This window comes from Pelodiscus sinensis, chromosome 7 (genome assembly GCF_049634645.1).
Source record: "Pelodiscus sinensis isolate JC-2024 chromosome 7, ASM4963464v1, whole genome shotgun sequence".
NCBI classification, from domain to species: Eukaryota; Metazoa; Chordata; order Testudines; family Trionychidae; genus Pelodiscus; species Pelodiscus sinensis.
This window is the reverse complement of record NC_134717.1, coordinates 1,328,207-1,348,785: the sequence shown is the minus strand read 5'-3', so window position 1 is coordinate 1,348,785 and position 20,579 is coordinate 1,328,207. Positions and strand designations below refer to the sequence as shown.

At 59.2% G+C, this 20,579-nt stretch overlaps 1 protein-coding gene across 1 annotated transcript; it reads right to left on the bottom strand.

Annotated features, from left to right (window-relative positions):
• Positions 1–416: 416 nt before the first annotated feature.
• Positions 417–19,508, bottom strand: LOC102452532 (C-X-C chemokine receptor type 2-like). Its single transcript, XM_006137003.4, has 2 exons — positions 19,333–19,508; positions 417–6,498 (listed from the first exon to the last, which is right to left on the bottom strand). Exon 2 carries the CDS (start codon positions 6,475–6,477, stop codon positions 5,407–5,409), a length of 1,071 nt encoding a protein of 356 aa, XP_006137065.2. The 5' UTR covers positions 6,478–6,498; positions 19,333–19,508; the 3' UTR covers positions 417–5,406.
• Positions 19,509–20,579: the final 1,071 nt, after the last annotated feature.

Sequence of the window (20,579 nt, the reverse complement as noted above, 5' to 3'; positions counted from 1 at the left end):
AAGGCCCGGCCGGTCCGTAAGGGGGGGTGGGAAGGCCCGGCCGGTCCGTAAGGGGGGTGGGAAGGCCCGGCCGGTCCGTAAGGGGGGTGGGAAGGCCCGGCCGGTCCGTAAGGGGGGTGGGAAGGCCCGGCCGGTCCGTAAGGGGGGTGGGAAGGCCCGGCCGGTCCGTAAGGGGGGTGGGAAGGCCCGGCCGGTCCGTAAGGGGGTGGGAAGGCCCGGCCGGTCCGTAAGGGGGGTGGGAAGGCCCGGCCGGTCCGTAAGGGGGGTGGGAAGGCCCGGCCGGTCCGTAAGGGGGGTGGGAAGGCCCGGCCGGTCCGTAAGGGGGGTGGGAAGGCCCGGCCGGTCCGTAAGAGGGTGGGAAGGCCCGGCTGGTCCGTAAGGGAGTGGGAAGGCCCGGCCGGTCCGTAAGGGGAGTGGGAAGGCCCGGCCGGTCCGTAAGGGGGTGGGAAGGCCCGGCCGGCCCAATAAGCTCCATGAAGAAGTAGGCCCCAGCGTCCCATCCCAGAAAGCCCAGGGGCAGGGCTGTGCCTCTGTGTGGACCCTGCACCCCAACACCCCATGGTGACCGCGGCCCTCCAGGGCTGGGCTTGCTGGCTGGGGGCACCGCGTACCAGGCTCCTGCCGGGGCAGCGTGAGCCGCCGGCGCCCTTCCGCCAGCAGGCCCTGCCCAGAGATCGGTGCCAGGCCGGGACCCTCCCCTCTCCCTGCCAGGGCGCCCCAGGGGTACTGGGCGTTGGGTGCCCCTAGAATCCCAGGGGGGTCGGGCTCCTGAGAGGAAGCCCGGCCGGTTGGAGGTGGCTGTGGCGTCCGTGGGCCGGAGCACCACACAAAGTGGCCGTCCACGAAGCCGGGTGGGGAGAGGGGTCTCGGGGGGGCAGCTCCAAGCCCGTGGCCTGAGGGGCCTCGGTCCTGCCAGGAACGGGGCAGCGTGGCGCCCGCTGCACGAGGGGCAGGGGACGAGCCCTGTGGGAGCTGTAACCTGAGCCCCAGGGGCACCCCGCTGCAGCCACGGGCCTGCTGCCCCACACCCATCCAGTGCCCAGCCATTTCCCCTCGCTGGGTGCCAGCCCTGCGGCTCTCCCGCCCCAGCGAGGGGGCAGGGCGACGGAGAAGGCCCCTTAGCTCCAGGGGTGCAGTGTGGGGCTGGCCCCTAGCCGAGCCCTGAATGGGAGCATTCCCAGCCCATGGACACGTGGGGCGGGGGCCTGGCAGAGCTCGTGGGGCCTGTGACCCCCCCATGGCCGGACCCCCGCCGGCCTTTGCACACGCCCGTCCCGCACGCTCTCCCTGTCTCCTCCCTCCCCTGCTGCCCCCCAAGGGCTCCGGCTCAGCATCCCGGACCCTGAATCGGAAACCCCGGATCCTGCCCCCCCCCGGCCCTTCTCACAGAACCGGGGGGTTGCTCAAGAGTCACACAGGAAGCGCCGGGCTCTACTTCCCGCTTTGTGGCGTTGTGTAAGGGCCCCTTCTCCTGGCCCGTTGCGCCAGGCCCCTGTGGCGCAGGACGGACACCTGGCCCCTTGCCAGCAGCCCCGCCAGGTGGCTGCCCTTGGCCGGGGAGGGGGCAGACAGCCCAGGGCCCATGGCGGAGGCAGCAGGAAAGGGCAGAGGGTCTCTGGGAGGCTGCCCGGAGCTTGCCTGTCTCAGCCATGTGAGTCAGCCAGGGCAGGGCATCGCTTGGAGAGAGGCTGGTGCAGACAGCGCAGGTGGGCAGCAGCCCTGGCCTGTCCCTGCCCACCGGAAGCGGGAGGAGAATCAAGCCCTTGGTTTCCTCCGGCCCCTCTGCCACCTGGTGCCGCCCCTGGGCTGTTCCATGCGTCCCCCATGAATCCACAGCCCCGGGGGTCCCCAGGCTGCTGCCGTGCGCACCCCATGGCACTGCCAGCCTGGCTAGCCCAGTGGCCTCCCAGTTAGCCAGGCTGGGCGCCGGGGCGGGATCACTGGATGGTTCCCTGTTTTGTCCACCCCCCCGGGGCACCCGGCACTGGCTGCTGTCGGCAGACAGGGCACGGGGCTGTATGGACCTTTGGTCTGGCCGCTCTCATGTTCATATGCCACTAAGGGGTTGAAAAGGCGCCTCCCAGTGCTGGGGGTCTCCCCGGAGCCGCACGGCCCGGGCCGTCCTGTGCTGTGGAGAACGGAACTGGCTTGTTCTTAGTCACCCCGGTCCTTACGGACAGGCCGAGCACCGGCCAGCTGTTCCCAGCCCTTGCCCCTTGCACGGAGAGCTTGTCGCCAGGCCAGCGCGCCGTTCCCTACCCGAGCTAGCGGCGGCGTTCCCCGGAGGGGTGGCATCCTGGGGGGGGGGGGTTATTACGGAAATCAAAGCTGGGTGCTGGGGGGGCTGGGTCTTTCTCCGCTCTGGGGAGCGTGGCCACGCTGCCAATAGCCGTCGGCTCGGCTGCCTTGCGAGAATGAGGCCCGCAGCTCCCTGTCCGTGAGGACTGGCGTCTCAGGAGCACCGGACGTGCCGCCTCTGCTGGAAACGAGGCGCTGCTGTCACACACACCGGCATCGGCTCGTGTGCTTTCCACAGCCACCCTGAAATGCAGCCACCTCTGGGGTGGCGGTCGGCAGCCGCGTAGAATACAGGGGTGAGGAGGGGAACGCCGAGCCAGGGGACCTGGAGAGCGTGACATCTGGTAAGTGTCCTGGGAACGTCTGTGTCCACATGGAGCCAGAGCATCGACGCAGGTCCACGAGCCACCTGATCCCGTGGCTGGTGCCCCTCAGGGTGGGACCAGAGCCCATGGCTCCTGGGAGGCCAACTCGTGTCAAGCTGAGACCCAGAGAATCCGTCAGGAGTCCAGTCCACACCAGGCACAGCACAGAGCCGGGGAAAGGAGGACGTCCCACTCCCGACTGTCTGGGCCGCTCCCAAGCCCCCCTCCCCATAGTGCTCCCATAGTGCTGTGGAGGATGGCTACGGGGTGAGGGGCAAACACCGCCTTGTGCCGGTACTTGCCAGGGCTGCGTTGGTGTCTAGCTCTGCACACGCATGGCTGGACATTGCAGGCAGTGCGCAAAATGGCTCCGTTCTGGCGGGGGCTTTCCGCCCTGCCACTGACCCAGGAGGGGTTCCCGGAAACCTGGGCTCCCCCCGGCTCCTGGCTGGCTCTAGCTCCTGGCTTCCGGGGCTCTTTGGTCCAGCAACATCCATGGTCCTGCTGGACCAGAGAGTCCCGGATTTGCGAGGTTCCCCCTGCACTTCAAAACGGTTCTCGAGTCCCCACATGGTCACCACTTCGGACAAACGTTCCCGGCGAGTCGATTCTCTCGCGTTTCGGACGCCCCAAGCGTTGGCCTCTAACGCTGTGAAACTTCGGCGGTGACATCTTTGCCATCTGCAGCGGAAAGGGTCGGGGATCTGAAACTGTCGAGGTCAAGGGTTTATCGTTTTATTTTTAGACGTGAAAAGTGCTGATGCTGCCACCAGCATGTTTTCACCACTAAAACTGAAAGTGAGTCTTAGCCGGCGGGCAACTTGGTCACAACTGCATGTGAAAAAAAACCCCTTGCCTGGCTTACTTACCCAAAGGTCATACTGGTGCACACTGTGACGTAGTGGGGGCTGTCTGCTTTGTAACCCGGTGTGCTGGCTGTGCTGTGTGGTGGCCCAGACACCTGAGTACCAGCCTGGGTAGCTGGGGCGCAGTGGGGGGCTGTCTGCTTTGTAACCCAGTGTGCTGGCTGTGCTGTGTGGTGGCCCACAGACCTGAGTACCAGCCTGGGTAGCTGGGGCGCAGTGGGGTGCTGTCTGCTCTGTGACCCGGGTCCCCCTGCGCTGGGATGGGAGATTCTCACTGACTCTCCCAAATGTGGATTAACCCAGACACCCCGGCTCAGCCTCCCAGGGAGAGACAAAGGGAGGCGGGCGGAGACCAGCACCTGGCTGGGGGGCAGGGCTGGAGGAGAGTTTGAGTTTCTGGCTGGTATCATGGAGGAGGCAGCCTAAGCAAGGGGCTGGGATTTAGGGGCCCAGGCTCCCCCATCTCAAGGGGGGCTGAGGCATCCTAGGCCTGCCCTGGAACCAGATTCCATCTGTGCTGGGCTGTATCCTGTTGAAGCAATAAACTCCCTCTGTTCTACTGGCTGGCGGAGTCTGTCCGTGCCACTCCGGGGGTGCAGGAGACGGGGGAACCCTGACGCGCCGTCACAGTAGTTAGCAAAGCTCTTCCCAGGGGGAGAGACAAAGGAAGGGAGGCAGAGACAGCCAGCTGGCTGGGGGTCAGGGCCTCGGAGCTGAGCACTTTTGGCTGGAGGCAAGCATGAGGAGGGCAGACTAAGTCCAGGACAGGAATTCAGGGGCTTGTGAATCCCTTTCCCGCAAGAGGACTAGGCTGTCGGCCCTGGCTTCTATGTCAACATTGAGCCTGTGTGTGCTATATCTCTGAGAAGCAATAAAACGGGCTGGCGATCTGGCTGCGGACAGGGGTGCAGGGTGGGGGTCTCCCCGACGCGCCGTCACACACACATGTAAAGACACTTCAACAATTCAGCTATCACACATTCATCAAAAGAGCGTCTGGGTTCTCTACAGCGCCTGACCCGGGGATATAGAAGCATGTCTAGCTAAGGCCATTCCGATCACAATCTTTGTCGACTCAGCGAAATGATTCCGCGTCCGGGGTGCAATCGACAGATGCAAAGTTAATGTTTAAACACCTCCCCCCAAAAAACACTTCCTAGGACATGAGGTCATAAAGCGATCGCCTCCACATTAAAGCAGCATCTATTAGTGTCTTAACGAATGAGCACAAATCAAATGTTGACGTGACCACAGCTATGCATGCTTTGATAAATTACATTTTTCAACGCTATGCCTAAAAAAAAAAAAATAGATCAAACCCTACTCAGTCCCCCTTGCGAAATATGCAAAATGCATGTGAAAGGCTAATGGAGCGGCAGGGCAGAGTTAAGGAGAATATTCCCACTAATACACTAGGTCTCCAGCCACTAGTGTTGATGGCTGCATCCACCACACGTTCTGACTCTCTTCCACACTCTGTTTGGGGGAAGGGGCGGTTTTCCGACGTGGCTCCTACACCCCGCTGTGCGAGGGGATTGGGAATTCAGGGGTTCTGGAGTTATTTGTTACGGGCGTGGCCTGGATGCTCCAGGCGGCTGAACAATCGGATTGTCCTGCAGGATGGGGCTGAAGGGTCTTCATTAGCATGACCCCCAGGCGAGGGGGCTGCGTTTTGCGGCTGTGTTCTGCATAATGGCAACCTGCATAACGGTCTTGGCTGGACCAAAGAGCCGGCAGGGTGGGGGTGGCACGGTAAAGTGAGGCTATAGTGCTAGAAGAATCCATATGGTCCCCGTCGTCCTGAGGCAATGAAGCCACCCACTGGGGCTGGCAGCGGTGGGATGTTTCCCCCGGTGAGCGGAGGAGCGGCGTGGCCGTCACAGGGTGGTGGAGGTGTTGCCGGAGGTAGAGGCGAAGGAGGACCCCCGTCCGTAGCGGGAGACGAACTCTTTGCTGAGGAGGCCGTGGTAGGCCAGGATCTTGAGGAAGCTGTTGCGGAACTTCTGCCCGATGAAGGCGTAGATGAGCGGGTTGATGCAGCTGTGCGTGAAGCCCAGGATCTGGGTGACTGACAGGGCCGCGTCGATGTGGTTCCGCCGGCTGCAGGTCTCCGCGATGGCCCGGGTCCTCATCATGGAGTCCACCAGCAGCGAAAGGTTGTAGGGCAGCCAGCAGACCAGGAAGACCAGCACCACGGCCAAGATGACCTTCATGGCCTTCTGCTTCTGGCTGTTCTTGGTCTGGAAGAGGGTCTTCATCGTGACGCCGTAGCAGAAGAGCATCACCAGCAAGGGGAGGATGAAGCCGAAAGTCTGGGGCAGGATCCTCAGCACCACCCGCCACTTGGCCGTGTGCTCCTCCCCAATGCGCTCGTAGCAGACCACGCCGCCGTGCGGCGCCCGGAAGGCCTCGCGGAAGAGGAGGATGGGCAGCGAGAGCAGGATGGAGAGGACCCAGATGCCCAAGCAGACAAATTTAACCCAGTGCCTCTTCTCGGTGGCGGCCCGGGTGGCGTAGACGATGGCGAGGAACCGGTCGATGCTGATGCAGGCCAGCAAGAGGATCCCGCTGTAGAAGTTGGCCTCCTGCAGGACCGAGATGGCTTTGCAAAGGAAGTTGCCGAAGATCCACTCGTGGGCCCGGTAGATGGCCCAGAAGGGCAAGGTGAGGGCGAAGAGCAGGTCGGCGATGGCCAGGTGCAGCAGGTAGACGTCGGTCACCGAGCGGTGCTGCCGGTTGTAGCTGATCACCAGCACCACCAGGGAGTTGCCCACCAGGCTGAGCAGGCACACCAGGCAGAAGACCACCGCCACCGCGTACTTGTTCACGTTCAGGCTGTCGGTCTTGCACGGGGCGGCGGCGGCGCTGGGGTTGACGGTGTTGTAGTCCGTGTAGTTGTAGCCTTCGAAGAGGTCGGACAGATCGCCATCGAACGTCATGTCGCCCATCCTGGAGGGATCGCGCTGCACCTGTCGGGGTGGTAAGAAAGGGGTCCCCTCAGTGAGTGATGACAAGCAGGGTGTTCACCCCGCAGGGCGGGCTGCAAGGAGGAGGCACAGCCGGGCCAGCACTGCTTGTGGGGAAGCTGCCTACAGCTTCCGGATCTGCCCAGCCCCTTGTGCAAACTGTCCCGCTGGTAACTGGAGGCGGTGGGTCAGGAGGGACGGACGATCCCTAAAAGTGGGGGTGGCCCAAACCGTGGCCCTTCCCCCCAAAGCCCCATGCCCGCCCCTTGTGAGCGTCTGCTCTCATGCCACCCCTGCCCTCGCACGCCCCGTCCGCCGAAACCCCGCCCTCGCACGCCTCTTCCCTCAAGACCCCGCACGCTTCACCCCCGGCCCTCCCTCCCCTGCCGCCTCAAGGCGTTTGTGAAGGTGGCCCCATACGCGCCTGGAAGGCCCCCAAAGGGAGTCCCATGCCTCAGTATCCTCGAGGAGTCGGCCCTCAGCACCTACAGCCACGGAAGCGAAGTAGCCTGCAGGCGTATGCGGCGTTCAAGGTGTATGCACCCTGCTTATGTCACCCCCCAAACGCTGTACTACACCTCGGATACGGTGTGCCGCTCTGGACACCCCGGCTCAGCAAGCCTCCGTTGGAATGGGGGAACGTACTGAGACGAGCAACAGAAACGCTCCGGGGAAGGAATAGCTTCCACACGAGGAGAGGGGGAACTGGCTGGGGCTTTCCCGCCTGGAGAAGAGACGGCGGAAAGGCACGCAGGGCGAGTTCTATGAAGCCATGGCTGGTGTGGCAGGAGAGACTAGGGCAGTGTCACTTGTGGCTTCACAGAACACGAGGCAGGGCTCTCCTAACGAAACAAGCCGGCAGCAGATTTAAAATAAACAAAGGGAACCGTTTCTTCACACAACGCGCAGTCAGCCTGGGGAACGCCTGGCCTGGGATTTGGCGAAGGCCAAGTGGCGGTGGTTAAGTACATGTTTGGAACACCACGAGGCAATTTTTAACAAAGAATTTCTTTCTCCCCTGGGTGCATTGGACATTGGAGTTAAAGGAACCTTAACAAAAAGAGAATTGTAAACGGTCTGAGTAGACGTGCCTGCCCCTCAAGGTGGCTGCAGATTCAGTCTCTTCTACTCTGGTGTTTTTGTGGCACAAGCAGGCCCAGCATGGATAAAGACTCCCCTGGTAAAAAAAACTCTGAGGCAGGCAGCTAGTGAAGCCACGCTGAGGAGCTGGCCTGGAAATCCTCGATGCGTGGTGGGTAGGGCGCCCCTGTTCGTCACCGGGCTCTGCTTTTCCTTGCGGATGCTGCAGCTCTTCCCTAGTGACCATGGCCGATGGGTATCAGAGGCCAGGGCAGGGAGCCAGGCCAAGGCCCTGCCCATATTGTGCCCCACGGCCCAGCCCCCCTCCCTACCTCAGGCCGGCTGGGCACCAGGGGCCCAGCTCCAGCCGGTGGCCCTGAACTCAGACCTGCCAGCAGCCCGGGGCAGCTCTGGGGCCAGCCAGGTGGAGGGGGCAGGCCGGCAGCTGGGGATGTCCCAGAGCTGGGGGGTGATTAGATTTGGACCTCAGCTTCAGCACCAGGCCCCGGCGACTCTGTTACACTGGGGTCACGACCCCTTTGGGGCCCGTCCTACAGCGTGAGAACCACTGGTCTGGGAATACGTCATCCAGCGAGCAGGGCGGCCGACAGCATGGCTGGGCCCCTGGCAAGAGGGGGGGAGTGCTGTGCTCCTGGAAGGGGCGGGGCCTTGAGCAGAAGGGGCGGGGCCTTGAGCAGAAGGGGCGGGGCTGGAACTAGCCTTGCCCCGCCAGCCCTTCAGTGCTACCTGTCCAAGGAAACCTGCACCGGGACGAGCCGCCCGCACAAGCTCCGCACCCGGAGGCCAGACTCAGCCGAATGCACTGGCATCTGACCTGAGCGGCATGTTCCCAGCGTCCCCGGCCATGAGTCATGCTCCTCCTTGTGGGGCCACTCCGGTAAATATCTTCCGTGGCCACGTTGCGGCAATAGGGGGAAATCAGTGACAGCAACTCAGGCCCGTTACCTCCGCGGAGCAGCGTTGTGCAACAGGAAACAGGAGCCTTTCTCAACCTGCCCTCCAGCACAGGCCCCCTTCGCTCACGCTGGCCCCAGCACGGAGCTCGGCGTCCTCCGTGCACGACGCAGGAGGGGGAGAAACTAAAAGACCAGGCCAGCGGGGCTGTGCCCTCCGGATCCTCCCTCAGGGCTGCTCAGCCCACCCCCTAGGGTCTCGCGCCTCCTTTCCCTGACGCGGCAGAACCCAAGGAGCCTTCTTGCCCCGGCAGGCAGGAGCAAGCGCAATTCGTTCGCCTGATATTTGGGTCAAGTGAAATGGTGCCGGCTCAGCTTTAGCCCCACGGAGGCCAAGTCAGCACACCTAGGGAGCCAGCCCTACTTTTTAACTGTGTGGGGCCCTGCCCTATAAAGCACGTGCGAGCCCGAAAGCCAGAGGTGGGCTGGGGTGCTTGGGGTGTTTGGATCCGGGCGGGGGTTAGTTTGGCCACCTGCATGCTCCGTCTGTGTCCGAGAGAAACTCACCGAGATCCAGCCACGCTGGGAAATGGGTCACGCCAGGGGCTGCACGGACCCCCACTGAAATGCGCCCTCCCCCCCGGCCACGCCCCACACAGACTCTCAGCAAGGGAAGCTACTCACCATCTTCCCCTTTAGCCAGATCTCTGGGGAAAACGGCCTCGTCATGAAAATTGGGGGAGGTACATTTTTCATTCCCCTTCCTCTAACCTGGACCTCCACTTTCTTTGTCCTTTTTGCCCCTTACTAAAGGGAAGAAGGCAGAGAAGGGGGGGCATAAACCAAGCCCCCCGCTTTGTGCCTGTGGCCTGCCCTGGGAACAGCCAGGGCCCTGCGTGAATGGCAATGAGGAATGGAAAGCGCCCCAGCACGTTCCCATGCGACAGCCACCCCCAGCCACCGAAGTGGGGGCCCCCAGAGCTCCCCGCTGTGCCTGGGAGGCTGTGCCAGACGCAGTCCGTCCGCAGACCGGGCCAGCAGGGCTACACAACACACGCCCGCCAGCCTGTCACGTGTCACACCCGCTGGCTCGTCCCCCGCCCGCCGACTGTCCCCGGACCCCCGGCTTCCGGGGGCTGCACCGGTGGCTTGGCTGTGCTCCGGGACCTGCGCTCCCTTTCCCAACAACGACCTTCCTACCCATCCCGGGGGCCTGCATCCCCCTGTGCTTCCCGCAGGTGCTTTCAAACCCTTCTCATGCAAGGGCCAAATCTGCACAAGGTGGATGCCCGAGACATCCCCCTCGTGGGCCAGGCGAGCGTGGAAGCGGCTGGACAGCCATCCCCAGAGAGGCGTGGGCCGTGGGTCAGAGCCCAGCGCATCGAGGGGGGCCGCAGGGATCTGCCCGGCCTGATTCTGTTCAACGCCTTCGCCAGCAATTAGCAAACGGCGCCGGGAGGGGCTGCGGATGAGGCCCGTCGCCTCCGTTTGCCAGAGGCTGGGAATGGACCGGGGGCTGAGGCAGGGGCGCCCCGTTTTACGTCCTCCATTTTGTTTGCCTCTCTCTGAGGCGTCGGTCGGCCTCCCTGTCACCACCCCCCGCCTGAAAAGGGCGGGAAAAGGAAAAAGGCGGGGAAAGAGGAAAAAGGCGGGAAAAGGAAAATGGCAGGAAAAAGGCGGGAAAAGAGGAAAATGGCGGGAAAAGAGGAAAAAGGCGGGAAAAGGAAAATGGCGGGAAAAAGGCGGGAAAAGGGGGGCCGCCTGCCCCTCCTCTGCCCAGCAGCAAGCAGGCTCGTAAGGGGCGTTCGCCGGCCCCTCGGCTCTTTGCACGACTCTGCAGTGCGGGAGCGACGGCTTTTCTGTCAGCCCCTCAGGCTGCTGCGGCTTGGCCGGTTCCCTCCCCCGGGGCACCTGGCATGGGCCCCTAGTGGCAGGCAGGCCACGGGGCTAGAAGGACCGATGGTCCAGCCCAGCCTGGCTGCCCTCATGATACTGAGCCGGGCTTGCAAGTGCTTTGGGGGGGCAGGATTAAAATTCACACTGATCTGGGCACGCTGGAGAAAAGGGCCGAGGTCAACAGGACCATGCTGGCTCAGGCCAAAGTGAGGGACACTCAGCCGCACACAAATGGGGGGGGATGGGTGTGGGCATACCAACGGCACCAGGAGTGACTCCGAATGGCGCTGGGACTGGCACTCTGAATGGATGGTCTAGACGGGGCTTGGGCCTGCCGCAAGGGCAGGGGGCTGGACTCGATGCCTCTCGGGGGCCCTGCCAGTTCCAAGATCTCTGATGCTATGAAAATGGCAGGTGACTTTCTTAAGAACATAAGAACGGCCGTACAGGGTCAGACCAAAGGTCCATCTAGCCCAGTATCCTGTCTGCCGACAGTGGCCAGCACCAGGTGCCCTAAGGAGGGAGGACCGAAGACAATGATCAAGCAAATTGTCTCCTGCCATCCCTCTCCAGCCTCTGACAAACAGAGGCCAAGGACACCATTTTATCCCCTGGCTAATAGCCTTTTATGGACCTAACCTCCATGAATTTATCTAGCTTCTCTTTAAACTCCGTTACAGTCCTAGCCTTCACAGCCTCCTCTGGCAAGGAGTTCCACAGGTTGACTACACGCTGTGTGAAGAAGAACTTTCTTTCATTCGTTTTAAACCTGCTACCCATTCATTTCATTTGGTGTCCTCTAGTTCTTCTATTTAGGGAACTAATAAATAACTTTTCTTTATCAGCCCTCTCCACACCACTCATGATTTCATAGACCTCTATCATATCCCCCCTCAGTCTCCTCTTTTCCAAACTGAAAAGTCCCGGTCGCTTTCACTTCTCCTCATATGGGACCTGTTCCAAACCCCTAATCATTTTAGTTGCCCTTTTCTGAACCCTTTCCAAGGCCCAGTTATCTTCTTTGAGGTGAGGAGACCACATCTGTACATAGTATTCAAGATGTGGACGTACCATAGTTTTATCCAGGGGCAGTAAGATGTTCTGGGTCTTATTTTCTATCATTTTCCTAATAATTCCTAGCATCCTATTTGCCTTTTTGACCGCCGCTGCACACTGTGTAGAAGTTTTCAGAGAACTGTCCACGATAACTCCAAGATCTTTCCTGATTTGTCGTAGCCAAATTAGCCCCCATCATACTGTATGTATAGTTGGGGTTATTTTTCCAGATGTGCATTACTTTACATTTATCCACATTAAATTTCATTTGCCATTTTGTTGCCCAATCACTCAGTTTGGTGAGATCTTCTTGGAGTCCCTCACAGTCTGCTTCTGTCTTGACTATCCTAAACAGTTTGGTATCATCCGCAAACTTTACTACCTCACTGCTTACCCCTTTCTCCAGATCATTTATGAATAAGTTGAAAAGGATTGGTCCCAGGACGGACCCTCGGGGGACACCACTAGTTACCCCTCTCCAATCTGAAAATTTACCATTTATTCCTACCCTTTGTTTCCTGTCTTTTAGCCAGTTCTCAATCCAAGAAAGGACCTTCCCTCTTCTCCCATGGCCATGGAATTTACACAAGAGCCTTTGGGGAGGGACCTTGTCAAAGGCTTTCTGAAAATCTAAGTATACTATATCTAGTGGATCCCCCTTATCCGCATGCTTGTTAACCCCTTCAAAGAACTCTAAGGGTATGTCTACACTACCCTCCTAATTCAAACTAGGAGGGTAATGTAGGCATACCGCACTTGCAAATGAAGCCCGGGATTTGAATTTCCCGGGCTTCATTTGCATGAAGCCGGCTGGCGCCATTTTTAAATGCCGGCAGTTCGAACCTCGTGCCGCGCGGCTACACGCGGCACGGAGTAGCTAGTTCGGATTAGGCTTCCTAATCCGAACTAGCTGTACTCCTCATTCCCCGAGGAGTACAGCTAGTTCGGATTAGGAAGCCTAATCCGAACTAGCTTCTCCGTGCCACGTGTAGGCGCGCGGCACGGGGTTCGAACTGCCGGCATTTAAAAATGGCGCCGGCCGGCTTCATGCAAATGAAGCCTGGGAAATTCAAATCCCGGGCTTCATTTGCAAGTGCGGTATGCCTACATTACCCTCCTAGTTCGAATTAGGAGGGTAGTGTAGACATACCCTAATAGATTAGTAAGACAGGATTTCCCTTTACAGAAACCATGTTGACTTTTGTCCAACAAATTATGTTCTTCTACATGCTTCACTATTTTATTCTTTACTATTGTTTCGACTAATTTGCCCGGTACTGAAGTTAGACTCACCGGTCTGTAATTGCCAGGATCGCCTCTAAAGGCCTTTTTAAATATTGGTGTCACGTTGGCTACCTTCCAGTCATTAGGTACGGAAGCTGACTTAAAGGATAGGTTACAAACCACAGATAATAGCTCAGCAATTTCCCATTTGAGTTCTTTTAGAACCCTTGGATGAATGCCATCCGGTCCCGGAGATTTGTTAACATTGAGTTTTTCTATTTGTTCCAAAACTTCCTCTAATGACAGGAACAGTTCCTCAGATTCATCACCCACAAAGGACGGTGCAGATTCGGGAATCTCCCTAAAGTCCTCAGCCATGAAAACTGAAGCAAAGAAATCATTTAGTTTCTCTGCAATGACTTTATCGTCCTTGATTGCTCCTTTTATAGCTCGATCATCTAGGGGACCCACAGGTTTTTTAGCAGGCTTCCTGCTTCTAATGTACTTAAAAAACATTTTGTTATTTCTTTTTGAGTTTTTGGCTAGCTGTTCCTCAGAATCTTTTTTTGCTTTTCTTATTACATTTTTACACTTGATTTGACAGTGTTTGTGTTCCTTTCTATTTATCTCACTAGGATTGGACTTCCACTTCTTAAAAGATACCTTTTTGTCCCTCACTGCTTCTTTTACATGGTGGTTAAGCCACGGTGACTCTTTTTTAGGTCTCTTGCTACGTTTTTTAATTTGGGGTATACATTTAAGTTGGGCCTCTATTATGGTGTCTTTAAAAAGTTTCCATGCAGCTTTCAGGGATTTGGCTCCAGTCACTGTGCCTTTTAATTTCTGTTTAACTAACCTCCTCATTTTTGCATAATTCCCCTTTTTGAAGTTAAATGCCAGGGTGCTGGACTGCTGAGGTGTTCTTCCCACCACAGGAATGTTGAATGTTATTATATTATGGTCACTATTCCCAAGCGGTCCTGTAATGGTTATATCCTGGACCTGATCCTGCACTCCACTCAGGACTAAATGGAGAATTGCCTCTCGCCTTGTGGGTTCCTGCAACAGCTGCTCCAAGAAGCAGTCATTGAAGCCATTGAGAAATTTTATCTCCGCTTCTCTTCCTGAGGTGACATGTATCCAGTCAATATGGGGGTAATTAAAATCCCCCATTATTATAGAGTTCTTTATTTTGGTAGCCTCTCTAATCTCCCTCAGCATTTCTATGTCAGTATCGCTGTCCTGGTCAGGTGGTCGGTAATATATCCCTACTGCTAATTTCTTATTATTGGAGCATGGAATTACTATCCATAGCGATTCTATTGAACATGTTGATTCACTTACTATTTTTATTTCGTTTGATTCTACATTCTCTTTCACATACAGTGCCACTCCGCCACCCACCCGGCCTGCTCTATCCTTTCTCTATATTTTTTATCCCGGTATGATTGTGTCCCACAGATTTTCCTCATTCCACCAGGTTTCAGTGATGCCTATTATGTCAATCTCCTCATTTAATACGAGGTACTCTAGTTCACCCATCTTATTAGTCAGACTCCTAGCATTTGTGTACAAGCACTTTACAAATTTGCCACTGCTTATTTGTCTGCCCTTCCCTGATGCATTGGATTCCTTTGAATGTGGTTGTTTGTCTGCTCTGGCCCATGGTTTGTCCTCTCCCCTCCTCTCTTTCTGACTACAGCTTAGAGAATCTCTATCAATGGATTCTCTCTAAGAGAAGTCTCCCTCCGATTTACGTGCATCTCCACACCAATCGGCTTTTCCCCATCTCTTAGTTTAAAAACTGCTCTACGGCCTTTTTAATGTTTAGTGCCAGCAGTCTGGTTCCACCCTGGTTTAGGTGGAGACCATCCTTCCCGTATAGGCTCCCCCTCTCCCAAAAGTGTCCCCAGTTCCTAATAAGTCTAAACCCCTCTTCCCTACACCATCGTCTCATCCACGCATTGAGACTCTGAAGCTCTGCCTGCCTACCTGGCCCTGTGCGTGGAACTGGAAGCATTTCTGAGAATGCCACCATAGAGGTCCTGGATTTCAGTCTTTCTTAGCAGCCTAAATTTGGCCTCCAGGACATCTTACCCTTCCGTACGTCATTGGTACCTACATGTACCACGACCACCGGCTCCTCCCCAGCACTACACATAAGTCTGTCTAGATGCCTCGAGAGATCCGCAACCTTCGCACCAGGCAGGCAAGTGACCATACGGTTCTCCCACTCATCACAAACCCAACTATCTATGTTTCTAATGATCGAATCACCCACTACTAACACCTGCCTCTTCCTAACTGGCATCCCCTCCCCCTCAGAGGTATCCTCAGTGCGAGAGGATACCGCAACATCCTCTGGGAGGAGGGTCCCAACTACAGGATGGTTTCCCTCTGCTCCCATTGAATGCTCTGTTCCCTTGAGACTTTCATCCTCCTTAAGAGCACTGGGGCTCTCAGACTGGAGGTGGGACAGTACTACAGTGTCCCGGAAAGTCTCATCAACATAGCTCTCTACCTCCCTTAGCTCCTCCAGTTCAGCCACCCTGGCCTCCAAAGCCCGAACTCGGTCTCTGAGGGTCAGGAGCTCCTTGCAACGGGTGCACACATACGCCACCCGCCCACAGGGCAGGTAATCATACCTGTGACACTCGACGCAATACACAGGATAGCCCCCACTCTGCTGCTGGGCTTCTGTCTCCATTTTTCTAATGAATAAGTTTAAGTATAAACTGGGATTCTTTTTAAACCTCTGGAATATAGATTATACTAAGAGTTATGTTTTAAAGAAGGTCAGAAGTCACTAGTGCCCTCTAACCTCCCCCTCAAACCTCCCCCTCTAAACTCCCTCTCCAAACTCTCCTGTTACCTGTTCCTGGTCGCGACCCTGGAGCTTGCAAACAGGAATAGCTAACAGGAGAGTTTGGAGAGGTAGTTCTCCAGGTAAAAGAGGAGTAAAACCAGGACCCTTGTGGGAAGTGGCTGTCTGGAGTGTTTTTTTTTGGGGGGGGGAGTTGTTTGTTGTTTAATAGGTGATGAGCTTTTGTGGGCTAGACCCACTTCATTAAACCATCTTGTTAATCTTTCAAGTGCTACACAGTCCTGTTTTTTGTTTCAGCTGCACCAGTCTAACAGGCTACATTTCTACCACTAGTAATGGAGATGCAGCCTGTTGGGTTAATGGAGATGCCTAGCTCCTAAAACTGGAAGGGACCTTGAATAGTCACAGAGTCCAGTCCCCCGCCTGCACAGCAGGACCAAGTACCATCCCTGACACATTTTTTGCCGCAAATGGACTCCACAAGGATTGAACTCAGACCCCTGGGTTTAGCAAGCCAATGCTCAAACCACTGAGCTAGCCCTTTTGTTAGGCTAGTCTTGCTGAAACACAAGACAGGCTCATGCAGCACTTTATAGACTAATTAACCATCTCGTTAGTCTTTAAAGAGCTGCATAGTCCTGTTGTTTGTTTCTTGGAAGGAGTGCTGCAAAAAGGGGTCTGGGGGCCAGAGTGGGCCACACGCTAATAGGAGTCCACAGTATCGCGGAGGATCCGGCTTTTCCAGCCTGGTGTGGCACGGCCCTGCCCTGGGGTCCCTCTGGGGTGGGAGTTGTAAGCCCAGAAGGGACCACGACGTCCAGCCAGTCATACCTCCTGCCTAGCCCAGGCCAGACCTTCTACTGGGTCACCTGCCTCCAGCCCTTCACTCCGAGCTGGAACGGGCTCTGTTCTCAAGACACCCAGTCGTGCTGCAAAGACCCCGAGGACTGGGGAGTCCAGCCCATCCTAGGCAGTTGGTCCTGTGGTTAGTTACTGGGCTGGAGGGAGTTAGAGGTAGTATTTGTCTGGCGTGCCTCAGTTTACCTGGTTACCAGGTTTTTTGCAGTGTGGACACAGCTCAAGCCTCGGTTCTCCGACTCGGTCTGGAGAAGCCACCAATGCTATCCCATAATGCCCTGGGCATGTTTCCCGGCCCTTCCACGCCTACATTTCCCCCTCAGTTTCCAGGCACCTATTCACAGAGCCGCCGGGAGTTTCCTTCTCGCCCGCTCGAGACCCAGAGCCAGCCGCCCCACGCCAGGCGCGCTGCCTGGGGCCTGGCGGGGAGGCAGACAGCTCTTCCGGGGTCGCTAACACAATGAAAAGCCCCCTCTGCCCCATCACACAGAGAACACAAGGCCCCGCGTGGGCCAGGCTCCGGGTGGTGCAGCGCAGGGACGCCCCCGGCCACATCCCAATGCCCGGGGAAGGCAAGAGGCACCGCGCCCTAAAATAAAAACAGGAACCTCTTTCTGCTGACGCTCGCAATTGCAGAGACTTGGGCTTTTTTTGGCCCTTCCTGTGTCTTCCTGCTGCCTCGTGTGACAGCAACAGGCATTGCCAGGCAGCGGGCAGGCAGGCATGGGGGGCAGCCCTTCACGTGCCGGGGCAGGCACAAGAGTCGCCCTTGCCCAGACCGGCAGGCCTGGCTGGGTAGGTCTGTGCCCCGGTCTGGCAGAGGCGCTGCAGACGGGGAACCGCAGGGGGCTAGTCCCTGCAATGGGGCGAGGCCTCTATTTCCAGGGGCAGAGAGACACGCGCTGGTCCCCGTGGCAGCGCCGTGTTTGCGATCAGCCTCCCTGCCAGGCCGGCTGCACTGGGCAGCGGCATCACGGCGCTTGTGCCCAGGCCGGAGGGCGGCTGCGACCGCATCCCCTGCCCTCCCGCCTGGCCCGGGGCCGGGTTCCAAAGAGCCAGGCCGGGCTGACTGCTGCCCAGACAGAGGCGCACACGCCCCAGGGGTGCAGTCACTGCCAGGGGATCCTTTCGGGTGGAGCAGGGACCTCGCTCGGGACAGCGCAATGTGCCCCTTCCCGAGTCCTGTGACCCCGTGTCAGCGCTGCCCCACCCCTGAGCACCCACTCCTGTATCTCCTGCAGTGCCCCCAAACTGTGGGGTGCAGCCCCTCAAATACAGGGGTGCGCCATGCCCCCCCACTCTCAGCCACTGGTCCCTGCCCGGCTAGCTAGGGCCAGCCACAGCCTGGGGGTGAGTCTCACCTGGGCACAGGGGCACCTGTGTGAAGGCACCTCCACGTTGCTCCGCCAGGTATGGGGCTGCCTCGCTCCCCCTCAATCAGCGGCAGGTCTGAGCCTCAGTTTCTCTCTGGCCTGGTCCTGCAGCATTTGTGTGGAATGGGCTGGAGGGGGCCCCCCAGGATCACTGCTCTGCCTCCCACACGGGGGAGGGGAGGAAGAGAAACGCCCCCGAGCAGGTGCTGCAGTGACCAGACCGTGCCCTGTGGCCGCAGAAATCGCAGGCTGATGCCAGATCACAAATCAGGGTGCAGGTGTCCCTGGGCAGCGCTGGGAAATAGCCCCTTTGCTAAGCCGCCGCCTGCTTCCCGAGCCAGGCTGGGGGCCTGGGGCTTGCTGGGATCCCCAGCGTGGCCCGAGCCAGCAGAAGCGAGAAGCCCTGCCCGTCTGGGGAAGGGGAGGCAGCAGAGGGAGGCCCTGTCCTGGGAGGGGTCGGCACGGTGGGGCCTGGGGACCGGAGAGGCTGGGGGGAGTCCTTGGTGAGACCTGGGGGCTAGGAGTCGGGCTGGGGGGCCCACCAGAGGCAGGGGGCTGCTCGGGAGGGTGTATGGGCTGGGGGGGATACTTGGTGGGGGAGAGGGAGGGAGTGAAAGGAGCAGGAGGGGAGGGAAAACACTGCCTGCCTGTAACAACCCCTGGGGGTGCTCCAAGGCCCCGAACTGGACCGTGCCCACGGGGGCCCAGCTATGCACTGGGGGCTGGGTGGGGAAGCCTCGCCCCAGGCGGCGGAGCTAAGGCCTGGCTCCTTCGCAGTCCTGATACGCTAGCACGCGTCGGGACCCGCACACTGGAGACATGGGGCTTTCCCTTGGGGGCTCCCAGCCCCGAGCATGCTCTGCCCCGCTTCCCTGAGCACGGCACCCCAGGGGACCCCAGCGGGGGGGCCAGCAGGAGCGGGTCTCCCTGGGTCCGGACGGAGGAGGGCGCCGAGCCCCAGTTCCCACGTAGCACGAAATTGACGTGCAACTGAAGGCTGGTGGTAACGGGGTGGCACTTCCCCATCCCGCCCTGCCTGCACAGGGCCCCCAGGTCCCCAGCGAGGGGTCTCCGTGCAGCACGGGGGGCTTGGCCCCGTCTGAGCCCATGGAAGCACCTCATTGGGCGCTACGCCCCCCCCCCCCCCCCAAGCCAGGCAGGGAGGGAGTTTCCTTCCACGGCGCCGCTCCCCACAGGAATAACCACAGCCGCTCGCAAGGAAGTCCCCACGGGGGAAGAACGGCAGCGCACGGGGAAGCTGGGGGCTGGGATATTCCACCCTGGCAGCGGCATGGGCCTGCCCCAGCCTGGCGGCTCGGCTGTCCTGATCTTCGCCGGGCCCCGCGCGTGGCCGGCCTGTGGGGCGCGTGTAGGACAATCCCCGGTGCCACAACCAGCCACGAAGCAGAACCAGAGCAGGGCTCTCTCGCACGCGCCGGGGCACAATCCCGCAGCCCCAAGGGGTGGCTCGTCGTGCCCCGCCCCCACATCAAAGCCCTGAGCGTGACGCTTTGGGGGGCAGCGCCCCGTGCAACGGGGTCTCTGCTGGAATTGTTATAATAGCCCCCCCCACCCCCCAGGTCTGGAAGGAAAGACAAGAGCGTTCGCCTACCTTCTGCAGCTGCCCGCTCACCACGTCCTGCCTGGCCGGCCTTCCCTCCCACAGCTTTATACCCCGCGCGGAGGAACAGGCATTGCAAAATCCCAGCTGCGAGGGACAGCAGGAGGCTCCGACGACGTCTACCTCGCAACGGCCCGGCTAGGCAGCACTCACCACAAACGCAGAAGTTGTGAGAGCTGCAGCAACGCCTCCACACCTAGGCTATTCCTCCGGGCTCCGCTCACGCCAGCCCCGGGGGAGCCGGCGGGGTGTGGCCGAGGGAGCATCCGGCCTCACTCTCTCCTCCCAGGGAGTGCAGGTCTACCCCTGTGGCACTGGGGAGCAGGCCAGGGGGCAAACAGGGACGGGCCAACGCCCCCAGCTCTGCCCTCTGTGAGATCCCAGGGCTGGAGGATGGAGCCTGGCAAATCCAGATGGGGAAGGAGCTGCACACTGCGAACCCCGAGGGGACCAGCTCCCTGGGAGCGTGGGGCATCTCCATCACTTTGCATCCTGCCTGGCTGCATTAGAGCCACTCCCTTGACAAAGTCTCTGCCCTCGGGGGAGGCCTCTTCTCAGCAGGTCTTTTCATGATCGCTGGCCCCATGCTACAGCTGGGGAAACTGAGGCACGGGATGGCAAAGTGACTTAGCCAAGGTCGCCCAGCCAATCTGTGTCAGAGAACCCAGGTCGCTCAGATCCCCATACTGGGCTCTTTCCACCGGGCCACAGCGCCCCCTAGTGAGGGGATAGGGCGGAAAAAGAAAGGGGCAAAGGGATGCAGTGGCCAGCAGCCAGCCAGCACAGCGTCTGGCCAGGGCTTGGAGGGATGGTGTGAGGGACAGAGTTAGGCTACAGCTGGTCTCCAAGTCCAGAAGGGGGGGGCTCTAATTTCCACTGGGGCTCAGCAGGACTTGGGGCTGGGGAACCCGGGACTTGGGGCTGGGGAACCCGGGGCACCCCAGTAGGACTGCAAGCCCAGCGCAGGGCTGGCGGGTGGAGGGGGAGAGCCACGGAGGAATTGCGAGGTGGCCGGTGACATGCCACGAGGAAAGAGGCCCCGTGGCGGCCGTCCCAGCGGTGTAGCAATCAGGCCGGAGGAAGGGAGGCTGATGCAACGGGATAAATCCATCAGCGCCCAGCCCGGGCACTTCCAGGAAATGGTGAACTCAGCAAGCTCATCCCGGGGACACCCCGTCCCATCCGGCCCTGCGATTGCCCAACACGCCCCCTGCCAGCCCCGCGGTGTGTGTGAGTGC

Bases quoted from the DNA above. Each gene is read 5' to 3' on its own strand.
- LOC102452532 (XM_006137003.4), bottom strand. From the start codon at position 6,477: ATGGGCGACATGACGTTCGATGGCGATCTGTCCGACCTCTTCGAAGGC.